The 23,205-nt window shown below is 37.9% G+C and overlaps 1 protein-coding gene across 1 annotated transcript in view; it reads left to right on the top strand.

Annotated features, from left to right (window-relative positions):
* LOC140481429 (transmembrane protein 182-like) overlaps nt 1-23,205 on the top strand; it is a 56,154-nt gene that overhangs the window by 17,246 nt on the left and 15,703 nt on the right. Inside the window, exons 3-5 of the mRNA XM_072577592.1 lie at nt 6,469-6,562; nt 14,162-14,257; nt 22,658-22,795. Coding sequence (XP_072433693.1) covers nt 6,469-6,562; nt 14,162-14,257; nt 22,658-22,795 — 328 coding nt within the window. The remainder of the gene's footprint in view (nt 1-6,468; nt 6,563-14,161; nt 14,258-22,657; nt 22,796-23,205) is intronic.

Raw genomic sequence — 23,205 nt, 5'->3', positions numbered from 1 at the left:
TCCCAAAATGAAGGAAATTTGAATACGCAACAGTATTGGAGGAATATAGAATTTTTAGAAGGCAACAGAGCTGGAGGGAGACACTGAACTGTTGTAATGAGATGAAAAAAGGAATGAAAATAATTTGAGACATTGCTAGGACAAGTGCTATTGCAATTCAGAAAGCATAGAGGTGTTGGGAGAATGGTATGAGGTAGTATCTTGTGTTTGAAAGTGATTGTCGAACTGGCTTTACACCATATTTAAATAATATATACCTACTAGACATATGCAACTACTCAAAACAAAATTCAATTTTAATTATGTATTACCGTCACTGCAGACTTTCAATTGTAGAACTATAAATATAACTTAGTTTATTGAAATATGAGACCATACTCAAACTGGAATTGGGAAAAAAAATCTAAAATGGAAAAATTTAAATATCACCAAAAATGATAGTTGAACATTTTAGTAAAATCCTTATAATTATTACTGTTATAGCTTTCACACAGAGATTGGATAATTATCTGAAAAGGAAGTTGCATCTGGCAAAGGGCAAGGGAGTGGGTCTAACTAAACTGTGCTTTTAGAGACTTGGCATTGATACTGTTGTATAGGGTGGTAAGAGTTTAAAAAGGGCAGAGATTAAGCACTGTGCAATATGATTATGTCATTTAAATTCTGAGGTACCAAGCCTAACATTAAATTTGCTCTCCAAGACTTACTAACAATGTTTATCATACCAATATAATTTATACTCAATTGCTGTCAAGCAATAAATGTCATGTAGTTTAAGGCAAGGGGCTCTTCTTTTTAGACTACCACGTAGCTTTTCCCTATCACAATACACTAGTCAGTCATGTCCTTTAAATCCTGACCTAAAAGGAGAATGGTGACAGTAAAACGACCAGATGTATCTTTCATTAAGATGAGTGTGCTGAAGATAACATCATGCAACATGGTGAGCAGCAGTATGAATTCCAGAAAGTTTTGAAGAAATCTCCAAACATAGCCCTAAGAAGACAGCTTGTATGACAGACTACAGTTAAAAGAGCTGAACTCTGCAGAAGATAAACCTGTGCAAGTTTCTACAAGCAGAATCTACAGTTATTGTAAAAAGCATTTCAGTCCTTTTTTTTGAGCCCAGCTGATGGGTCAGTTTGCTCAGTTGGCTGGGTGGCTAGTTTGCGATGGAAAGTGACAGTGTGGGTTCAATTCCTGCGTGAATTGAGGTTACCATGAAGTTCTGTCCTTCTCAACCTCTCCACTTGCTTGAGGCTTAATGAGCCTCAGGTTATACACCACCAGTCATCTATCTCTCTCTAATGTGAGAGCAGTCTTATTGTCTGGTAGGTCTAGGAAAACTTTATCCAGTACTGAACAAGTCAGATCCCAGAATGAAACCAGGTTTGATAGGCCATATGTTTATCTTTTGCAGTTGGTTAATGTGAAGGTTAGTCACTGAAACCTAGTCACACGAGACTGCAGATGTTCCTTCGTAATAAGACATCGGTTTATTACACAAAAGAAGGAAATAGCAAACAAAATTTTATACATATCGAAGACAATTAGAAAATTCTGAACACAAGCATCAATACAATATCGCAATCTATTTCCCTTTAAGTTTTTACTTACAAGTCCTTCTGTTATAACGCGCATTTCAATGCAAATTTTTTATAATGGGGTTGACGAATTGTGGATTCTGTTTCTAAAGTATGAACTTTTAAAACGTGTGTTGGCTGTAATGTGATTACATCGCCAACACTTTAAGCATTGTTTCTTAAGCATGATTTTTCTATAATATGGGGCAACACAAGAATGCAACCATCACGTTATAGAAGAACTGACTGTAGGTGATGCCTTCCAGTTTGTTCTCTTGGTATTGTGGAAAGAAGTTCCCTATTCCTTTCCATGCTGGCTAGCATAAACCATTTTTCAGTTTGGATAATCCAAACGTTCTCAGTTCTAGTTTTTAATTGTTCGGTTTTTAGGGTTGGGTTCAAGACGAAAGAGCTGAGGAGAAGATAAAGTCAATGAGCTTGGGCTTTTTGTGGAAAGTTATGATTCTGTGTTCAAAGAACATTGTTACATTACTAAGAGACTGTCATCTAGGTTCTAATGATCTTCTATATTCAAACTATTTGACTAACTCTGCCCACAATATGCAATGTACACCTTTGGGAAGCAACTCCATGATATTATCATAGGGTTGCTCGAGGATCTACATTTCTTACAGAAAATTAACAACATGGAGACTTCCATGTAAATTTACTGGCTGGGAAGCTCCACAAAACTAAAACCCTTTGGCTGTGGTGAATGGTACCCCTGAGCTAAAACCATGATTCATCTGAACTGAAACCTTGAAAATTCTGTTTTGAAGTCAAGACTAATTCCAATGACCTTGTTATGTTTACTCTGACATAAACACGATAGTATTTTGTGTTATTCATTAACACTGGGGTTCACCCAGGCATTTGACTGCAATCGCATGTGTTCTGTCAATTGATGCAACTGTGTCAGTACTCCAAAGGAGATTTGATCACTTTTTTAAAAAAAACTTCACAGAGGGAGCTGCATCCATCTGCCTCTAGTCTAAAATCCAAATCATAATGTATGCTGTACACCTTTCCTCACACAAAGGAAGAGATATTTGGATGCAAATGTGAACTAGAAGTTCCAGGGATATGGAGCACTAGCCTCACTTGCCAGTTACAGACCACATCAGGTAGTGATAAACTGTAAGACCCATTCCAGGTTGAGGTTCTGCCAGATATCAAATGGATGTTGACATCTCTGTGAGTAAAGTTAATATCTTTGATGGGCAAGGGAAGAAAGTTTAAAAAGTCACCACAGTTACTGGATGGATAAGTAAGTGAGATACATATAGTTAGACTATTGCACATGTGCTTCACAATCAAGAATTCTCACTCCTGTGCATGCGTGTGTGATTTGATCTCAACTTTTTCAAACAGCTGTAGGAATTAAACAATTTAATATCAAGGAACAACTGGTCCAGGAACAGTCAGTTATCCTGTAGCCATTCAACATCATGCCAAAACTGGATATGGCCCCAGTCATGGAGAACAAATCAAAGAAATTTTGGTTAAGGGATAACCAGGAGAAGATTTCCAAAGAAATGTCCTACTAGACCTGAAACATTAACTCTGTTTCTCTCTCCATGATTGCTGCCAGACCTGCTGAGTTTCTCCAGAACTCTGTGCTTTTCTTTCAGATTTCCAGTATCTGCAATATTTTGCTTTTATTTGAAGATTTCATTAAGCTCTCTCTAGACTCTGCCAGAACCCAAACAGGAGACAATATCCACTGAAATTAGCTATGAGGGTGGAAGAGGATCATTTCATGCTGACAACAAAATGCAACCCTTTCACTGGACAGGGTTGATAGAAATATTTTCCACTCTTATGAGACTGAAAACGGCTCAGGAGGCAAGAGTCAACACAGCTTACAAGAGCTAACAATTGAATGTTCCAATTGATATAATTCAGAGTGCACTACAACTTAGTGAAGAAATCATTGTGACTGATTTAAGTTTGAAGATAGATGCTGAGAAGACGTAAGTTCAAACAGAACACTTCCATTTCTGTATCTTCCCAGGAAGAACCAGCAATTCCAGTAATGGAGATCATGACAAGGAAAAAACAATGCTCAAGTAGTATGAGTAAAAGAGTGAATATTCTGGTTGTACCAATGATACAATCACAAAGGTAAAATGAAAATCTCCAACAGAATTAACAGTTTAAATAGTCTACATAGTTCAGCACCAATTTTCTGGCAAATTGAGAATGAAAATCTGCTTTTTAGATTGAGGTTGTGGTGCATATCACTTTATGGAGTCCACAGCTGAGATGGGGTGATCAAGGTTCACAGATTCAGGGTACAGTCAAAAACAAATTCAGAAAGTGCTGGAGAAACACAATAGCAAGTGGAGAGAGAAAGCGGAAATTACATTTCAAGTCCAGTGACCTTTTTTTCAGGAAAAAGCCTTCCATTTTGATCAAGGATCACTGGACATGGAACATTAGTTCTGTTTTCTCTTTAAAGGTGCTGCCAGAGCTGTTGTGTCTCTCTGGTTTTGTTTCAAATTTCCAGCATCCACAGTTCTTTATATTTATGTCTAAAACAAATTGCATGGTCCAGGTAGTCAGAGTATTGTAGAAAGAAAAACATTTGTTCCAACAGGACAGCCAACTTCTGCAACAGAAATGATTGAGATTAACAGTCTTCCAGATGTTACAATGGAGTCATTCCCTGTTTTAGAAGGTAATCCTCAGTGAAGTCATCCTCAGGGCATCCAAGAAATAAAATGTCATTCAGATTAAAGGGATTAACAGCCCTCACACAATCAAGAAAATAGTCAAAGTCAACAATCTTCAACTCAAAAACCTATCAATCTTTTTACACCAAAGGCAGCACATTCTGGAAGTAAAGTCTTCAAATCATCTGATTTTGTGAAGTCAATGACTAAGAGGGAGGTGGATCGGTGATAAATGCAATTATCTGCACAAACACATAAATATTGATAATGAGAAAAAAACTTGGAGAGAGATTTTATAAAAGAGTTTGAAAGGGTTAATATACTGAGTTATGTATTATCTCAAAATAATGATATTATATTGACTGAGGTGGGTGGAGAGATTTTGATCTTGAAGGAGTCACACCTAACATCAGCATAATAATGGTAAAAACAAGGACTGCAGATGCTGAAAACCAGAGTCTAGATTAGAGTGGTGCTGGAAAAGCACAGCAGGTCAGGCAGCATCCGAGGAGCAGGAGGCTCGGATGCTGCCTGACCTGCTGTGCTTTTCCAGCACCACTCTAATCTAGACTCAAGATAATAATGTCTATCATAGCAATTAAATGCATACATGATTACTTTCATGCAATAAGCCACATCTTGTTTCAAACAAGAATTACTTCTCATCAAAATATCAAGCAGATTTCTGTAACCACATTAAACCACACATGTCAATCCCTTTTGACCGCAACCTAAAAGGAGAACAGAAGCAGCAAATCTACCTGCTGTATCTTTCCCCAACATGACTGCAGTAAGGATTCGATAAAGTGTGGCCCTGGAAAAGGCACAGCAGATCCTGACAAAGGGTTATTCCCGAAATGTTGACAGTCTTGCTCTTCAGATACAGCCTGACCTGCTGTGTCTTTTCCAGTGCCACACTTTACTGAATCTGACTCTTCAGCATCTGCAATCCTCCCTATCTCGCTGTGGTAAAGAGTCATCATACAGCAGACATAATGAATTGAAAGGCCTGCTTCCTTCCTGTACTGATTCTATTACTATTTAAAAGATCCACTCCAGAAATATTGACAACCAAAGAATAGAGTTTTATGATTAAATTCAACTGTGTATTCATTTAGCTTTCCAATTCTACTCAGATACATTGGATGGAATTTGACCAAAAGTTGGGTGGTCCTGCTGCTTGGATCAAAAACAGGTCCCAGGCCCCACAGTTGAATGGGGTCATGGGGTGATATTTGACTGGTCAGCAATCAACTAAGAGGCTGCTGTCACGGCCTGATGGCTTAGCAGCAATAGGATAACCAGTAACAGAGATGACAACTTTTAAGATGGCAGGATGATTGAGAGGGCACCTTCAGGCTGAGAAACCCTTGTAGGCAAGGCATTTTTAAACATACTGTTCTGGTGACCCCATGATCATGTGGGGTGCCTGGAAGAGGTGGTGCTGCAGTTGCTGGGGTAACTGTTACCATTATGGGCCGGTGGAGGTGGCAGGCTCTCCATGCACCATGGGGCACCAGAAAGAAGGCTACTCCCATCAATGGAATCAGCCAGGGAAAATCAGGTTGGCATGGGAATTAGCCTTTAATTGATCACTTAAATTGGACACTTCCAGCCAACAGATGATTGTACCACAGTGGTTTTCACTTCTGAGAACAACCAGAGGTTCTGGGGAAGATTATAGACATCCTTCCGAAAACCTCCAGCTTTCTTAATACAAGGTCTAATCTCCTTTACAGACCTTCTGCAGAGAGAGCTGGTAAATAGCCTGTAACCATTTGGCTTAAATTTCACAGAACCCTGTTCTTCAGTTGATTGTAGAAAACATATAGAAGATAAGTTCATTAGTTTTAACCTAGCCTTCATTCTGCAAGGGTTCATGAAACAAATTAGTAATTGGATGCACTTGAGAGATGGTGTAATTGTAAAAGTTTCTACTCCTGCAGTGTTTGTCCAGAGTTGGGGCTTAAGTCATACTGTTGTGAAAGAGACAGGAAAATTAGATTTTTTTCTCAGCCTGTGCCATACTTGACCTTTACAATGCTTGAAAACTTTACTGAGTTGCCAAAACTCTGAAAATTTAAAAATAGTTTTCCTGTTCAATAGTAAATGTAATTTAATCATTGAAACTTTTCATTTCAATTCAAGAGATGACCGTGTGAAAAATATTTTTTGTCATTATAAATAAAGTTACATTTGTTTCACCTCAGGTATCTGGGAAGACGTTTCACTATGAAGGTTTCTTCTGGAGTTGTACAATGGATGTGCGGCATGTTGAGGACAGTTTTTCAACATACGTGTTTTGTGAGTGAGCTGACCATTTTAGTATACATTGGACTTAAACAGTGTCTTACAGATTGCAAAGTGCAGAACATTTGAAATACAGAACCTTCATGAGGTAGTAATATGAACAATAAGCTATGCATGGCTGCTTCCTTGTGAAGTTATAAATTCATTCACCCTCCTCTGTAGGTTTAAAGGGTATCTACATTTTCTAAAGCAATTTTACCCCTTTTTTATAATACCAGAATTGTTTATTCACTCCTTTAAAGAATTTACTCTAGTATTTATTAACACAGTAACTGGCTGAACTTAAAAATGTTTAATTAGCTGCAATTTACTCTGCAACATCCAGGGAGCACAAACTCAACACATAAAAGCAAAGGATTTATTTCATGAATTGTGGTTGCGATCTTTTACCATTCCAAATATTGTCACCCAACTTAGAAATTTTTTAACATTGATTAATCATTTCCTTTTAATGCCAATTAAGAATTATTATAATTTGTTTATCAATGTGTTGGCCATTCTCTGCTAAAACACAGGCATTTACAATCTAATATCATCCATAATTCCTCTAGTTACTTAATTTTAAATCACTGTTATAATGTAGCTTTCTTTTTTCAAGAAAATTGATATCCATTGGGAATTTTGAATTATTTCTTAACAGATATCAGTAGTGTACACTTAAACCATCCATTTGACAATAAGCTGCTCATTCTAGATGGAGTAGGTGGGCCTGTGAAAATAGTATCTAGTGGGTGTCATTTAAATGCAGCAAGTATTCAAGCACTCCTATTACCTGCAGTAATTTCTGGGCATTTTCAATGCATATTTTCATGGAGCTTTGACCTTATGGAACTGTGTTTGACCAATTTCATCTTTTCAGAAATGATTATTGTTGGTTCTAATTATGTATTTGTAACTCCACATCATTGATTTAAATTTATTATAATTTTTACTGAACACAAATTATAATTTGACTTTGCAAAGTGTTCTAAATGTGAGATTTTTCCAACTGAACAGAAGTGGTATGTGTGTAAATTGTTAGCATGGTTTTCTCATTTTACAGATGGTGCTGAGATATGGAAGGCTTGCAAAATCAGAAATAGCACAACAAGATTGATCTGATTGTAAGCTCAGGACTACACTCCCACAACAACAGAAACTTACATAACAAGGTATATTTTATTGCATGGTATCAATATCTACAATTATCAGTAACTAGTTTGACATAATTACAAATACTTGGAGCCAGATATGTCATGGCTGCCTCCATTGGTACCTCATGTAAGACAAATTGATCTTCGCCCAAACACCTTGGTACGTCATCAGATTAAGTGGAGTTAACACAAACCCAACATTAACTCTTTCTGAACTGTTACTTCATATAACTCTGCCCCACAAAATGTAGGAAACAAATAACCAGATAGTCTGCTTCAGAACCATTAGTTGAGGAATAAACTTTAACCAGAATATTGGAACATCTCTTTTGCTGAGGGGAAGGAGGGGTCTCAGTGAAAGATGCAACCTGTATAGTCGCACCTTCTAAATTGCAGCACTCCCTTGGTTCTCCAGTGAAGCACGTTAGCCTGGAGTGTGTACTCAGTTCCTCAGCAGGACTGAGCTCACAATCTTCTGACCTGAATGTCAAAATATGAACATCGAATCAAGGAATTCACGGTGAGCAATTTGCTCTGCTACAAAATGAGGCAGAAATTGTATGTGAAAGCAAAAAAAAAATTTGAATCGGAACCTACAATCAAAGAAACTATCGACATTTTACAGCCTCATTGAAAAGGAAAACTGTTTATGGGAAGAGAAAGAGAAGGGAAGGTGTCAAGAAAAGACAAGGGACGACTAGAGCAGGGACTGAAGTCAAAGAGAACAAGCATACTAGTGGAAAATTGATTCCCTGATATCTATTTTTACATCATTGTATCAATTCAAAATTATACTCAGTATCTTCCTTGTTCTAACTCTTTAAAGCAAACTTTTGAAAGCAAACTGATTGAGTTCATTGGAATATTTTGCCATCAAATTCCCATCCACGAGACAATGTCCACGGGATCATTATCAGAAATTAGAAGAAATACATGTTATCCTGACTTCATTCAATCTAAAATCAGTGAAGGCTGATCTGTTTACTGTTTGAGAAAGAGTAGGAAAGAGACATGAATGAAATTTCAAAATAAAATTAATATTAAATTCTCAGACTGAATCAGAAACATATTGACATTTATTCTTCAACTAATATTTCTGAAGCAGATTTTCTGGTTATTTGATTTCCGATGTTTTGTGAGGCAGTGTTGTATAAGGTAATGGTTCTGAAAGAGTTAATGTTGGATTTGCAGTAACTCCACCTAACCTGCTGCTGTAGCAAGGTCTTTGGGTGAAGAATCAATTAGTCTTGCATGAGGTACCAGTGGAGGCAGCCATGACATACCTAGCTCCTGGTACTTGCATTTGTGCCTAACTAGCTAATGTTCATTGTATTTATTGATATTATGCAATGAAATATACCTTTTTATGCCAGTGCCTGTTATTGTTCAAAATCTACGGTTATATGTACTCTACCATGGATAATTAAACAAGCCTTTGGACTTAGCATGGAAAGGAGATTCATAACAGCAAATTATCCCAACCACAGCCACCAGTGTTTGAATCCTAGAGGCCAATATGACAGACTGTTTCCCAAAATTGCAACAGTAACTATATCTCACCAGACCTTAATTAGACGTGAAGTAGTTTGGAAATCCTTGATCATAATATACTTGGAACTCACTTCCTGAAGAGGTAGTGGAAACAGAGTCTGGATTAGTGGTGCTGGAAGAGCACAGCAGTTCAGGCAGCATCCAAGGAGCTTCGAAATCGATGTTTCGGGCAAAAGCCCTTCATCAGAGAGTGCCTTATAATTCCATGGCAAAAGGAATCTGATCTGCCATCTTATTTCTAATATAACTTGTATTTAAACAGATGTTTATAAATGTACTATCTTTCATGGAGAGCAAACCTGGGTATATTGGGGCTCTGTTTTATGTACATCCCCCAAGTAACATTGTCCAAGCCCGTCGGTTGGCTTGCTACTGTCTGTAGAAAAGAACCAACATAACATGCTTGATTCTCTTCAATGTAAGTTAGTTTGTTTGCATAATTTGAATAGCATAGAAACAAATAATACAGCAACCATTAACAAATTGAATAAACAAACACTGCTTAAAGAATTGAACCAGGGGTCTATTGAGGACATTCTGTCCTTATTGGATTGGCATCACAGACCCTTAACATTCATCTTCCACCAACTTTCTTTTCATTGTGAATGTAGCTAAACAATATGACAATTAGATCACCTTTTTTCTTGTGTTGTTGGTTGAGGGATAGATATTGGCCAACCACCAGCAGTGACTCCACTGTTTTTCTTTGACATAGTGTCTCAGATCTAATACACCACTTGTCCAGTTTGGGCCTCAGTTTAACATCTCATTTGAAATACGGCATCTCTAACAGTGCAGTGACATCACAGTACTGACCTGATGTTTCTATGTGCTCAAGATCTCAAGTGGGGCATTTAGCACAGGACTTTGTGGTTCAGAGACAAGAGTACTACCAACAAAGCCATGGTTAACAGCCTGCACTTTGCACTGAATTAACATTCCATGCATGAAAGTGAGGGATACGAAATAAATAGTTAATGCACATATTGAAAATATATACTGCAGATTTGGTGTTAGCAACCTTTAGTGCTGGCACAAGTGGTTCAGGAGATCAGTAAATAGAATCAGTTTGGTGAACATGAGGATTGTAGGGAAAAGAAATCGTTATGAGAGTGTTCCACAGGCCCCCTTTCAGTAACCATAGTGTAGGATTAAAACTCCAAGAAGAGATACTGAGTGATTGTGATAAAGATCAGCAATATCAAGATGACTATTTCTCTACATGTGAAGTGGGAAAAGCAAATTGGCCGTAGTAGCCTGATGCAGTTCATAGACTTCTTTCGATTTAGTTTCTTAGAGCAGTACTAGAATACAGGTTATATTAAATTTGGTATTGTGTAACATGATAGGGTTATTTCAAGATATCTATGTAAAGACACCCTTAGGTAACAAAGACTACAGTATGATTGAATTTTAGAACCAATTTGATGGAGAAAAGGTTAGTCTAAGATTACTGTTTTCAACTTATTAAGGGCATGAAAGCTGAGGTAGCTGAAGTGAACTGGCATATGAGGTTCAGGATAACTCAGTACAGAAACAGTGTCAGACATTTAAAGGAATATTTCAATATATTTGAAATAAATGTATTCCAAATATGAAGAAAACTTATAAAGGGAGGATGCACCAACCATGGTTAAGTAAAGATGTTAGGAAGAGCAGTAAAGAAGTGAGGATCAAACTTGAGGATATAGCATATAACTACACAAAACTGCAGCAGCTTCAGATGTTTGTTCTGAATATAAAGAATGGCAGAAGTAAACTAAAAGGTTAATCAGGATGAAGAAATTATAGTGTAAGAGGATGCTGGTTACAAATTAAAATGGAGAGCAAGAGTTTCAAATGTAATAAAAAATAAGTAAAATGAGTGTTGATCCTCTACAGAGTGAGAAAAAGAAATTAATAGTAGGTAATAAGGAAATGGTGGATGAAATGAAAAAGTATTTTGCTTTTGTCTTCATTATGGAGGATCCAAAAAAAACCCCATTGAAAGCACTAAATCAAGAAGTGGAACAGAGACAAGAGCTTAGTGAAATTACAAATACCAGGAAAGTGATGCTAAACAAGCTTTTTGAGCTACACACCATCAAGTGTCTAGGACTATACCTTAAAAGGGATGGCAAATGAGATAGTAGATGTGCTGCTGTAAATTTTTTAAAACTCCTTTGATTCAGGAAAGGTTCTGTCAGACTGGCAGTAGCATATTTAACCCATCAATTCAAGAAGGGGAAGAGGCAGAGAATAAAGTATAGGCCAGTTGAGTCACCAAAATGCTTGTCATAAGGTAGGTATTATGATCAATCATTAAAGAGATTATACTGTGAAGGGGAAATTGTGTTTAATTAATTTATTAGACAGTTTGAAGGAGCAACATGTACCGTGGATAAATCAATGCTAGTAGAGGTTTTTCCAGAATTTCCAGAAGGCACTTAATAACGTGGCACCTCAAATGACAAAAGTAAAAGCTCATGCTATAGTGGTAGCATATTAGCATTCATCGAAGATTGGCTAATGTTTAGAAAACAGAAATTATGCATAAAAGGGTACTTTGCCTGATTGACAAGATATAATTAGAGTCATATAGAGGTCTGTGCTGTGCCTCACCTTTTCATAATTTCCATCAATGACTTCGATGAGGGAGTGAAACTTTAGTTGTTAATTTATAGAAGACACAGTAATAGGTTGAAAAGTATGTTGTGAAGAAGATGTAAGATATTGCAGAAGGCTATAATAGTTTTTGTAAACTGGCAATAGTCTGGCAGATGGAGTGTAAAGTAGCAATTTTTAAAGTTGCCCACTTTAGCAGGAAGAATGAATAAGCCAAGTATTATATAAATGGAGAGCTACTTCAGGTTTCTGAGCTGCAGGGAGATTTAAGTTTTCTGATGCTAGATTCACAACATGTTAGTATGCAGATACAACACATAATCAATAGAGCTAACGGAATGGTCCCCTTTATTCTGAGAGGAATTGGAAAAAAATAACAGCAAGGATGTTATGCTTCAGGTATATAAGGTCTTGGTGAGACCACATTTCAAAAGTGGCGCAGTTTTGGTCTTCTTGTTTAAGGAAGAATGTAAATGCATTGGAGCTGTTTCTGGGGATGTTGACTGGACTGGACTGATAGGGGAACATTTAGGTTGTCTGATGAGGGTAGGTTGGTAGGTTGTGGTTTTTTTCACCGAGATAGTCGAAGGCACACATAGTCATCTTCCAAGAATCATTAGATTTGAGAGAAACACCAGAAATTTGGAAAACTGCTAAGGTAGCACCTTCATTGAGAAAGAAATGGAGACTAAATCAAGTAACTATAGGCCTGTCAACATAACAAAGGTCATTGAGAAAATTTTAGAGTCTGTTGTAAAGGATGCAACAGCAGAATATTTAGAAATACAAAGTATAATCGAACTGAGTGTGTATGATTTCATAAAAGGGACATAATGTCTGCAGACAGAACCAGTAGATGTAACATGCTTGAATTTTTATTTCCAATTTGAATCTGAATTTCAATAACTACTAGAAGTCAAAGAGTTGGCATAAGGGGGAATGTTCAGGATTACAATTTGTAACCAATAGAAGTAAAATTACCAAGTTTATAGATGACTCAAAAATAGGAAGGCAAATGGTGAAGACGATACAGAGTCTGTAGAGTGGTATAGATAGGCTACATGGGGGGTGGGGGGTGGGGGATGACTTGACAGATGGAATATAATGTGGAAAAATGTGATGTTATACTTTTGACAGGAAGAATAGAGGAACTGGATATTATTTGAATTAAGAAAGATTGCAGTAAGCTACAGAACAGCAGGATTTGACAATTCTCATTCACAAATCACAAAAAACTGGCATCCATGATCAGTGGGTAATAGAAAAGGCAAATAAATCGTTAACCTTTATTTAAAAGGAAATGGAATATAAAAATAGGGAAGTCCTATTAAAACTGTAGAAGGCATAATCAAACCTCAGCCTGAATACTGTGAACAAAAAGACATACTGGCTTCAGAGGCACTCCAGATAAGATTCACTCGGTTGTTTCTAGCAATGGAAAGATTTTCTTATCAGGAAAGGTTGAGTCAGTTGGCTTGCACTCATTAGCATTTAGAAGGATGAGAGGAGACATTTTTGAAAGGGTCAATGCAGAGAAGTTGTTTTCCTTCATGAACGCATTGAAGACGAGATGGCCTCATCTCCGAGTAAGTAGATGCCCATTCACAACAGAAATGAGGAGAAATCTTTCTCTCTTGGAAGGTAGTCTATCTGTGGAATTCTTTACCACAGAGAACTGTTGACCCTACTTTTGTTAATTATATTCTGAATTAGATTTTTGATCATTAAGGAAATCAATGGTAAAAGGGAAAGGGCAGCAATATGGACATGAGGATTATCAGATCAACCTTGGGCCGAATGGCCGACTTCTGTCCCTACTTTCTTACTTTCTTGGTCTTAAGGTATCTACAGGAGTTTAGAAGTGTAAAACATGACTTGACTGAAGTATGTAAGAATTTGAATGGTCTTGGCAAAATGAATGTGGAAAGGAGATTTCATTTTGTGGGTAAGTGTAAAACAAATGGACACTGTTTTAAAATTAGGTATCATCATTTTAGGACCAAGATAAAGAGAATATTTTTCTCTGAGCGTTATGTGACTTTTAGCTCTCTGCTTCAGAATATGGCAGAAGTGGGGCCATTGAATATGTTTACAATGGAGACAGAAAGAATCTTGTTCAGCTGGGTAATCAAAGGTTATTGGGGTTGATGGGAGTGTAAAATTTGAAATACAAACAGGTTAATTACGATCTTTTTGAATGGCAGAGTGTGCTTTAATGGATGGCTGGTCTGTTCCTATTTCATAAATCCGTATCAAATATAATGTGTTGGTGTAGCTCATGTCTTTCATCTTCTGTACTATTTAGTTGAACAAGCTCCTTCAAAAAGCTGTATTGAAGCTTACCATCTCCCATTTCCAACAAGACTGAACCTCAACAGCTCAGCTTATGATTCTGCTGCTGGTAAGCATAGTATTAGTTAATACATTGTAGCCAAAATGGGTTTGCTTCTGTCTACTGATATCAATGTAGAACTGCACAATTGTCTCTGAAATGTGCAATTTTGGTTGGATAAACATTCAATATTCTAGGTAAAGTGAATTTACAAAAGCAGTATGAAATATATCTTGTGGGACATCAGGTAAGTACCCTGTATGTAAAAAAAAATGAGTTTGAATATATAAAACCCAATTTGCTCAGGCCATTTCAGGATTCCACCTAATGTACTTTTAAGTTGCTTGAGAAAATTGGCTGCCCTGCAAATCTGTTCAATTGATCTCCTCTTTCCAAGACTATCTTATGGGTAAGGTCAACTGTAGTGGGGCAACATTAGAACATTTTAAGATTAGCAGTGGGATTGAACTGGATTATGTTTTGGTGCCAACACTTTTTGACATACTTCGCTGCTGTCTTACACGTTGAGTTCCTATGCAAAAGGTTCCAATTTACACAGCAGAACTGATGGAAAACTGTTTAACCTTGTCTGCCTGAGATTCAAAACAAAAGATGACCAGTTCTCATTAGAGTTGTGGTCTATCTGGTGATGCCACATTAGAATTCTACAATGAAGAACACTTTCAGTGGCAAAGGGACTGACTCTTATACGTGGAAAGAATCTGATATAACCATCAGCATCAAGAAAAAAGAAATGGCCCAGGATGTTGCCATAATGACATATACCAATATTGACAATATAATGCTGGAGATTGGCTGTAGATTCACACATCTTGGTTATACAAACCCTAGCATTCTACTATTGAAATTAACACACACGTTGCAAAAGCTGTAGCCGCTGTGCTCAAGTTAAGTAAGAGAGTGGAAAAACAGTGATCTGACCTGGAACACCAACCTGAATTTATAAATTCTACACCCTCAGTGCTCCTCCACAGTAGTGAGATCTGAACAATATACATCAGGACAGTTTTCATGTTTGCTGTTTCTGATGTACTCTTGGCATCGCTTATTAGGACATGGTCAGGAACTCAAAGGTTCTGAAGTTGGCTTATCACATTTGGCTGTTTGAACCAATCCACTTGGTTACATATTCAATATGATCCTGACTGATCCTTTATCTCAATGCTATAGTTCTGCTTTCTCTCCATATTCCTTTGATGCTTTTAATATGCAAAAAATTACCAGTATCATGAATTATCAGACATAACAGGAATTAAAAAACAGATTCAAGAATCTTTGCAAATCAATATACAAGTGATGCACAAAACAGACACCATTATTGGTAGAAATTATTCAATCATCTCAACCCTTATCAAACTTCTATCCTTTTCTACAAATGTCTTTGGCCAAGGTTCCAGTCACCTCTTCTAACTCATCCATTAAGGCCCAGAAAATGCTGGAAGCCCTCAGCAAGTCAGGAAATGTTTGCAGAGAAAGAAGCATAAAGTCATAGAGATATACAGCATGGAAGCAGACCCTTTAATCCAACCCCTCCATGCTGACCAGATATCTTAAATTAATTTGGTCCCACTTGCCAGCACTTGGCCCAAAGCCCTCTAAACCATTCCTATTCATATATCAATCCAGATATGTTGCAGTTGTACCAGCCTCCACCACTTCCTCTGGCAGCTCATTCCATATACTCACCACCGTCTGTGTGAAAAAACTGCCCTTTAGGTCCCTTTTAAACCTTTACCCTCTCACCTTAAACATATGCCCTCTAGATTTGGACTTCCCTACCCTGGGGAAAAGGCCTTGACTTTTCACCTTATCCATGCCCCTCATAATTTTATAAACCTCTATAAGGTTCTCAGCCTCTGACATTCCAGGGAAAATAGCTCCAGCCTATTCAGCTTCTCCCTTTAGCTCAAGCTCTCCAACCCTGGAAGCATCCTTGTAAATCTTTCCAAACCCTTTCAAGTTTAACAAAATATTTTCTATAGCAGGGAGACCAGAATTGAATGCAGTCTTCCATAAATGGCCTAACCAATGTCCTATACAACCTCAACATGACCTCCCAATTCCTGTACTCAATGCACTGATCTATTTCAACAAGGGGTAAACACTTCTGCTTAATTTAAAGCAGCAACACAGAAAAGATTTATCCTGTGCAGTAATCTGTGAAAATTCAAGAGGCCAAGAACTATTTAAAGTAAAAATTAATAACTTTATATCTTAAAATATAACAGTGAAAAATTAACTGACAACTATTTACAACTCCTTCCTCTAAAATACCCTTTACCTTCCCTTCTATAATACTAGTACAATAAAACTCATGATTAAGATTTATAAAACTAAACTTCTTATCTCAAAACCAGGCAGCTTCTGGTTCTTCTCTGTATTCCTGTCTTCTTTCCTTCTTCTTGGGGATTCTGCTTCACAGGTTACTGATCACTAAAGGTACCTTTAAGAGAACTATTCTCTGGGCAGTTTGCAGATGTCATTGGCTTGGCAGTTCTCCTCCCAACTGGTCAATTTTCCCTGGTCTTGTACCCCCAAAGCATCGGATTAAGTCATTGGCTTTTAAGATTGTCAATATACCAATGTCAAACTGGATTGAAATTTGGTAATGTTTGGGGTATAATTTAAACTGCTTGACCTAATTTGAACCTGTTTTTGTCTCCAGGCAATCAGTTACCCTAGCTACCCCAACAGCTGGACCACATGTTACATTGTATCTTATTGAGAACACTTGGTGTCACTGCTAGCTTTTAACTCTCTTAATGTTATAGTACACCCACCTCTTCATAACAGATCGATAAAGGCAAGCATGCCAAATATTTTCCTCATTACCCTGTCTACCTGCGCCTTCAATTTTAGCAAGCAGAGGCAATGTTTTAGGTTAGTAACCTTTCTTCATATCAAGAAAATATCTGCTGGATGTTACATGCCCACTCCAAGGACACCCATAAGCGAGATATGTAGATGACCAAAATTGACAACTGGAAGACCATTGCGGAAAGCTGTGACTTCTGAAGGCTGACTTTTTCTAAGGACACTAGAAGAGGTGAGAAGAAACAGAAAGCTCGGCTGACCAAATAAGCCCAGAGAAAACAAATGGCCAGTGGATTACATACCTATTCAGTGCATTGACTTCTGCAGCAAATGCAGCAGGAACTGCCATGTGATTTTGAGTTTCCTGGGTCACACTAAATAATGCTTAACTCAGAGTTGGCCATCATGTTGGAAATCACACGAGATGGAATGCTGCCCGAGTCTATTAGTCTACCATAATCAACAAGCCCCTATACATCTTCAAATAATTCAACCAGGTTAATGAGCCAAGATCTCAGTATCCAAACATTATGTCAGGTTTCCCAGCTAATTTATATTCTTTTCAAGTGATCCTATGTCTAAGGCAAAACAGACTTATCTTTCTCTGATCGTTAAAAATGACTCAACATCAGGTTATAGTCCAACAAATTTATTTGGAAGCACTGATAGTGCTTGATAGTGTCTGTGTGACAATACACTGAAACTCTACAATATAATATGCATATAAACAAAAGGCATTGCATTGAGTTCCTCTTGTTCCTCTTTTGTTAGAATCTGATGGAGTGATTTTGTTCAGACATTTGTACTTAACAGAAGGTCTGATTTCAAGCATATTGTGTGCATTTTCAATTGCGGTAACTTTTTAATTTATGGAGTTCACCTTTAATCTAAATGTTTCACTCATTGGGTGGAACTTAATGTCCTCTCCTGAAGTAAGGTCGCATTTCAGGGCATCTGAAAACATATGTGCAAGCTTATTGGATCAGAAGGAAAAGACTCTAAAACTGGTAAATGAGACCTACTTATTTTACTCATCTTGCATGCTTAAAAATGAAGATACACTACAACTAGTACATAACAATCCACAATTTTCCTTTTGGAGGGTGAGGACTGCTCTGTTTTCTCTAGTGTCATGGGCTGATTGACAGATGAAGAGCATGAAAAGCAAACTCAGTTGAATCTGAGGTTGAGGATGTGCCCTTTGTTTAAACTTTTTGTTCAAAGACAACCAGTGCCTGACTGAATCAACTGGCAATGTGAAGTGTGAAAGGGGGAGAGAGGGCATTGAAAGCAACTGCCTTTTTTCCAAGTCCCTACACTCTCTAAGCAGTATCCCTCTGCCCACAGTCCCCATTCCAACTTCATTAACCTGTGGACTAAGTCACTTGCTGATCCTAGGCTTGGTGTCAGAGGCTGCCACTGCCCCTTATGGTGCAGAAAGCAGCCATGGAGCTTTCAGCTTCTCATTGGCTGACGGATCTCTGTCAACAGGATTTCTTCCCTGGGGATTCTTGATTCCAAGCAAGCCCCACTGCCAGCCATTTCAGTGCCTGACTGGAACTTCACATGGGAGGCTTTTCCTAAAAATACACGACGTGAGCCTCTTGCTGGCTGTTCAGCTGCTGGATGCGTCACCTGTCCCTTAGATACAATTTTGCCCCTTATTACCTAAAGTGATACATTGTAGCATTAGTGAAATGATGCTCTCGATTAGAAAGTAGTCTGTGTTGAGTACGGGCTTGAAAGGCTCTGATTTTGTTCCATATGCACCAACCACTGCAATGATGTCATGAGGACTGGGAGGGCAGGTGGTGAAAGATTCAAAGCTCAGACCTCCTATGAGAGACGCTAATAATGTATGCCATATCTTTATAACTGCGGAAATCTATTCAACTATATCCTGTTTACTACAAGGGATTCTTCTACTTAGACCAGTTGGAGGTTATTCTCATCCATACTAGACAGTGTGTTTGCTGTGGAAATAAGTATACCTGGAAGCTGTTGTTGGCAGCACATACACCATTACGTTTAGAAATCTCAGTTGCATTAACAACTGAAAATATATTTTGTGTACAGCGACTACCTGTAACTGTTGACAAACATTCAACAAATCCATTTTCACATAACGCCTTGTATTTTTGTTGTGAACAGATCCTTTATTGTTCTATTGCTGACTGCAGTTAATACTTGCACAGTTGCATGGTTTTAATAGCTTGATTGCAGCTTACTTTTGAGATTGATAGTGTTTCTTGATATCTGATGAGCTCTCACTCTTAAGATTCCTGCAATAACTCGAAATGCAAGTACAGACAGCTGAAAGGCTGTGAACAACTGGAGTTGTGAAATATATATCTCTGTCATGCACTTCCAGCTTAGACATATGACGTTGTAGTTATCTTTAACTGGATTTTTCAACAAAATTGCTGTAAATATGTAACATCAGGGGCACCAAATAATTTGCACAGAAATCTCTTAAAAATGAATATGAACAATACCTAGGCAACTGGACATCATTATCACACGAGATGGAAAGCTACCACAAGTCTACCATTATCATCAAGGCCCAATACATCTTCAAAGAATTCAACCAGGTTAATGAGTCAAGATCTCGACATCCAAAAGTTATGTTAGGTTTCCCAGCTAATTTATGTTCTTTTCAAATGATTCTATGTCTAATGCAAAATAGACCTGTCTTTGTGTGATAGTGTCTGTGTAACATTACGCTGAAACTCTACAATATAATATGCATCTAAACAAAAGGCATTGCACTTTCTGCATCAGAATCAATGTTCCTCTTTTCTCAGAAGCTGATAGAGTGATTTTGTTTTGATGCTGGCATCTATCCTGAACCTGAATAACTTTCAAAACTCCATTATAAATGTATTCTATGACAATCTACAGCAGTAGTGAGGCACACCAAATCCATAACAAAATTGTTAGTACATTGTTGCTAAACCTTCTTAAGATCCCTATTATTCCCGTAAGACATTTTACTGGCTCTGCTCCAGTCACCCTGTTGTGTGTCACCACAATGATAAAGCATGTGGTCAAAGTTGGGATTGCTTTTTTGTGTGATTTCTACATTAATATGTTTCTACTTAATAAATGTAATCATCATGGTTTACTTCTTGGAAGTTAACTAGGTCAAGTACCGATGTGGAGATTTTACTGATGTGGTCACAGAATCATAGAATTCCTACAGTGTGGAGAGATTCAGGCCATTCAGCCAATTGAGTCCTCACCAACCCTCTGAAGAGCATTCCACCCAGACCCAATGCCACTGCCCTAACCCTGAAACCCTGCATTTCCCATGGCTAATCCACCCAGCCTGCACATCTCTGGACACCTAACTGGCACATATTTAGAGTGCTAGATCAAAATTTTATAGCCCCGAAATGTGGAATTGACCCACTCCTGTTCCTTCATGCTACTTGCTAACTGTAATTAATGCAGTCCAATACTAAATACGTTATTGTATGACTGCCTGGCTCAGCAAGGGGCCAAAGCTCAACCAAGAAAACTACCTCTTAAAGCTACTTAAAGCCAGACAGAACCAACCAAGGGGCAAATGTATTCTGGCTTCAGATTTTTCTAAAGTGGGAGATGGTGGGGCTCTATATCTGACCTGTAAGAAGAGTGACTATGGCACTACAGGGCAGATAGCATACTCCATGCTTCTCTGATGCAGAACTGAAGGCCTTGGTGCATGAATTTGGCAAGAGGAGAGACTTCTTATATCCACGATAGGTAAGGAGACCCTCCAAGGAAACATTGTGAAGGCAGTGGGACCAAACAGCCACCACTAACAATATGAACACTGTAATGTTTAAACCACAAATGTGGTTAAATGTGGTTTAAACCACAAAATTTCCCATTGACATTCATTGACATTATACTTGTGTATTTCCCACCATCTATATCATGGGGCAAACATTGATTGGAAACCTAACAGTGAGAAAAAAATATTTTGACAAACAGATCAGAGGTTGGGCATCCTATTGCAAATTCTGATGCACATTTAAATTGTTCAAGTTAACGAGGACAGAGCTTTCATTTTCATTCCAACAGACAGGGAACAGAAAATGAAAGTCTTTTCAGTTTGAGCCAGAATTGAACATGGATTGTACAATTCAGTGGTGAACATATTGCTGTGTGTAACCACAGAAAATCTTGCTTATTTTTTCTTGCTTAGTCATGCTTATCATGGTGAGATATCAAACCTTTTCACAATATCTTCAACAACAGAAATATAAGCAGTGTCATGCTTTTAGTGATGAACAATTAGCACTGTTGTTTATCCATTTGCCCAGAGACCTCCTATGAGATCTTGTCTGAAAACTGATTGTGGAGGTGATAGCCTAATGGAGTTATTGTTAGATTATTAATCCAAAGACTCACCTCGGTTCAAATCCCACCATGGGATGACCATGAAATGATTGTTGAGGGGGTAACCCATCTGGTTTACTCATATTTTTTAAGGAAGGAAATGGCCATCCTTATTTTGTCTCACATAGATAGTGTTACCTAGGTAACTGTAGACCCATAGTAATGTGTTTGACTCTAACTGCCCTCTGCACAATAAGGGATGAACAATAAACGATGGCCTAGCCAATGACGTCCTAAGCCTGAATTTTAATAAGTACTGTGAGTGGCACAGTGGCTCAGTGGTTAGCACTGCTGCCTCACAGTACCAGGGACCCAGGTTCAATCCCTGCCTCGGGTGACTGTCTGTGCGGAGTTTGCACATTCTCCCCATAACTGCGTCAGTTTCCTGCCACATTCCAGGTGAATTGGCCATGTTAAGTAGCCTATAGTGTTAGGTGCACTAGTCAGGGGTAAATATAGGGTAGAGGAATAGGTCTGAGTGAGTTACTCTTTGGAGGGTTGGTGTGGACTTGTTGGGCTAAAGGGCCTGTTTCTGTACTGTAGGGAATCTAATCTAAATAAAGAATCACTGTACTCTATAGGGAATTTGGGATAGGTTTGAACACAATAAGTTATTGTGTGCCTCTTTAATCAATCAGTTTAGGGAATTATTAATCGGCAGTGCAGTGTCATTTAGAATTGAATTCAAAGTCATATTAGGTACAGAAAAATAGAGGAAACGAAGGATTCTCCTCGGAAAAATATTAGATGGAAACAAGAATGCACTTGTTTAATAATGCAGATCTAAACAAAATCAAATTCCACACTTAATTTTCAGTACCAAAGGAGTTGTGTGGCATTAAGGAAAATTTAAAACAGAGTTTACTTACATGGGAATGGACAGGTTGACATGTTTAGGGGGTGTCAATAATCACATGAGTATAGCAAATTCATGCAGTTTCTTGTAATTCAAGTGTGTATCTCAGTAAGATATTAAAGGTCAGCTTCGAGAAGAGAAGACATCTCAGGCAGCAATGTTCTAACTTCTTCATGCAAGTAACATTGAACGCTGATACCTCACAGTTATCAACAAAACCAGGCCCATTGTTATGGTGGGATGATACAGGAGCACATTATGATCTTAATTTAGTTACATTACACGGTTAATAGAACTTAAGTCGCTATATTGCTTAACGCGTAACTTGTAGCCTCTATTCATTCTGTTTGACATCTATGATGTTAGATTTAATTCTTGATTTGTTTTTATAGGTTTCCGTCATTCATGGAGTGTGCTGATTGTGTTTTCTGTATTCAGTATTGGAATTGGATTTGGACTCATTGTTTATGAAGCTTTCAAAGGGCGTGATACCTTATACCTTCTAGGCGGAGGGTTGTTTGTTTTGGCTGGTATGTGGAATTTTGAATCTATGCATTAAACTGTAAGCAGGAAAAGAGAATCCAGTTAATGAAATAGCAGTTCAGTTTGGAAAGAAAGGCAACCTATTTGAGTGGAGTAACTTAATCAATTGGCCTCTGGTTTGGGAGAGACTGTAAACTGTCCATGAAAGTTTACATACTTTAACCACGGTTAAATTTCACAGAACCCTAGAATTGTTGCAGTGCCCGAAGGTGGAATAGAACCCAGGTCCCTGGCACTGTGAGGCAATATTTGATGTTGATGGTAAGATGTAATTTGAAAATTCATGGATTGGAAGCTTTTTTTGTTCACAAGCACTGTGGGTGGGTGATTGGGTCCTTTCAAAATAACATGGGTGCAGGTAGTAGCACATTTGTCAAGGGTGATTCAAAAAGATGCA

The sequence above is a fragment of the Chiloscyllium punctatum genome, chromosome 9, assembly GCF_047496795.1.
Source record: "Chiloscyllium punctatum isolate Juve2018m chromosome 9, sChiPun1.3, whole genome shotgun sequence".
Lineage (NCBI taxonomy): Eukaryota > Metazoa > Chordata > Chondrichthyes > Orectolobiformes > Hemiscylliidae > Chiloscyllium > Chiloscyllium punctatum.
The sequence above is the reverse complement of the archived record's forward strand: the minus strand, read 5'-3'. Positions and strand labels throughout refer to the sequence as shown.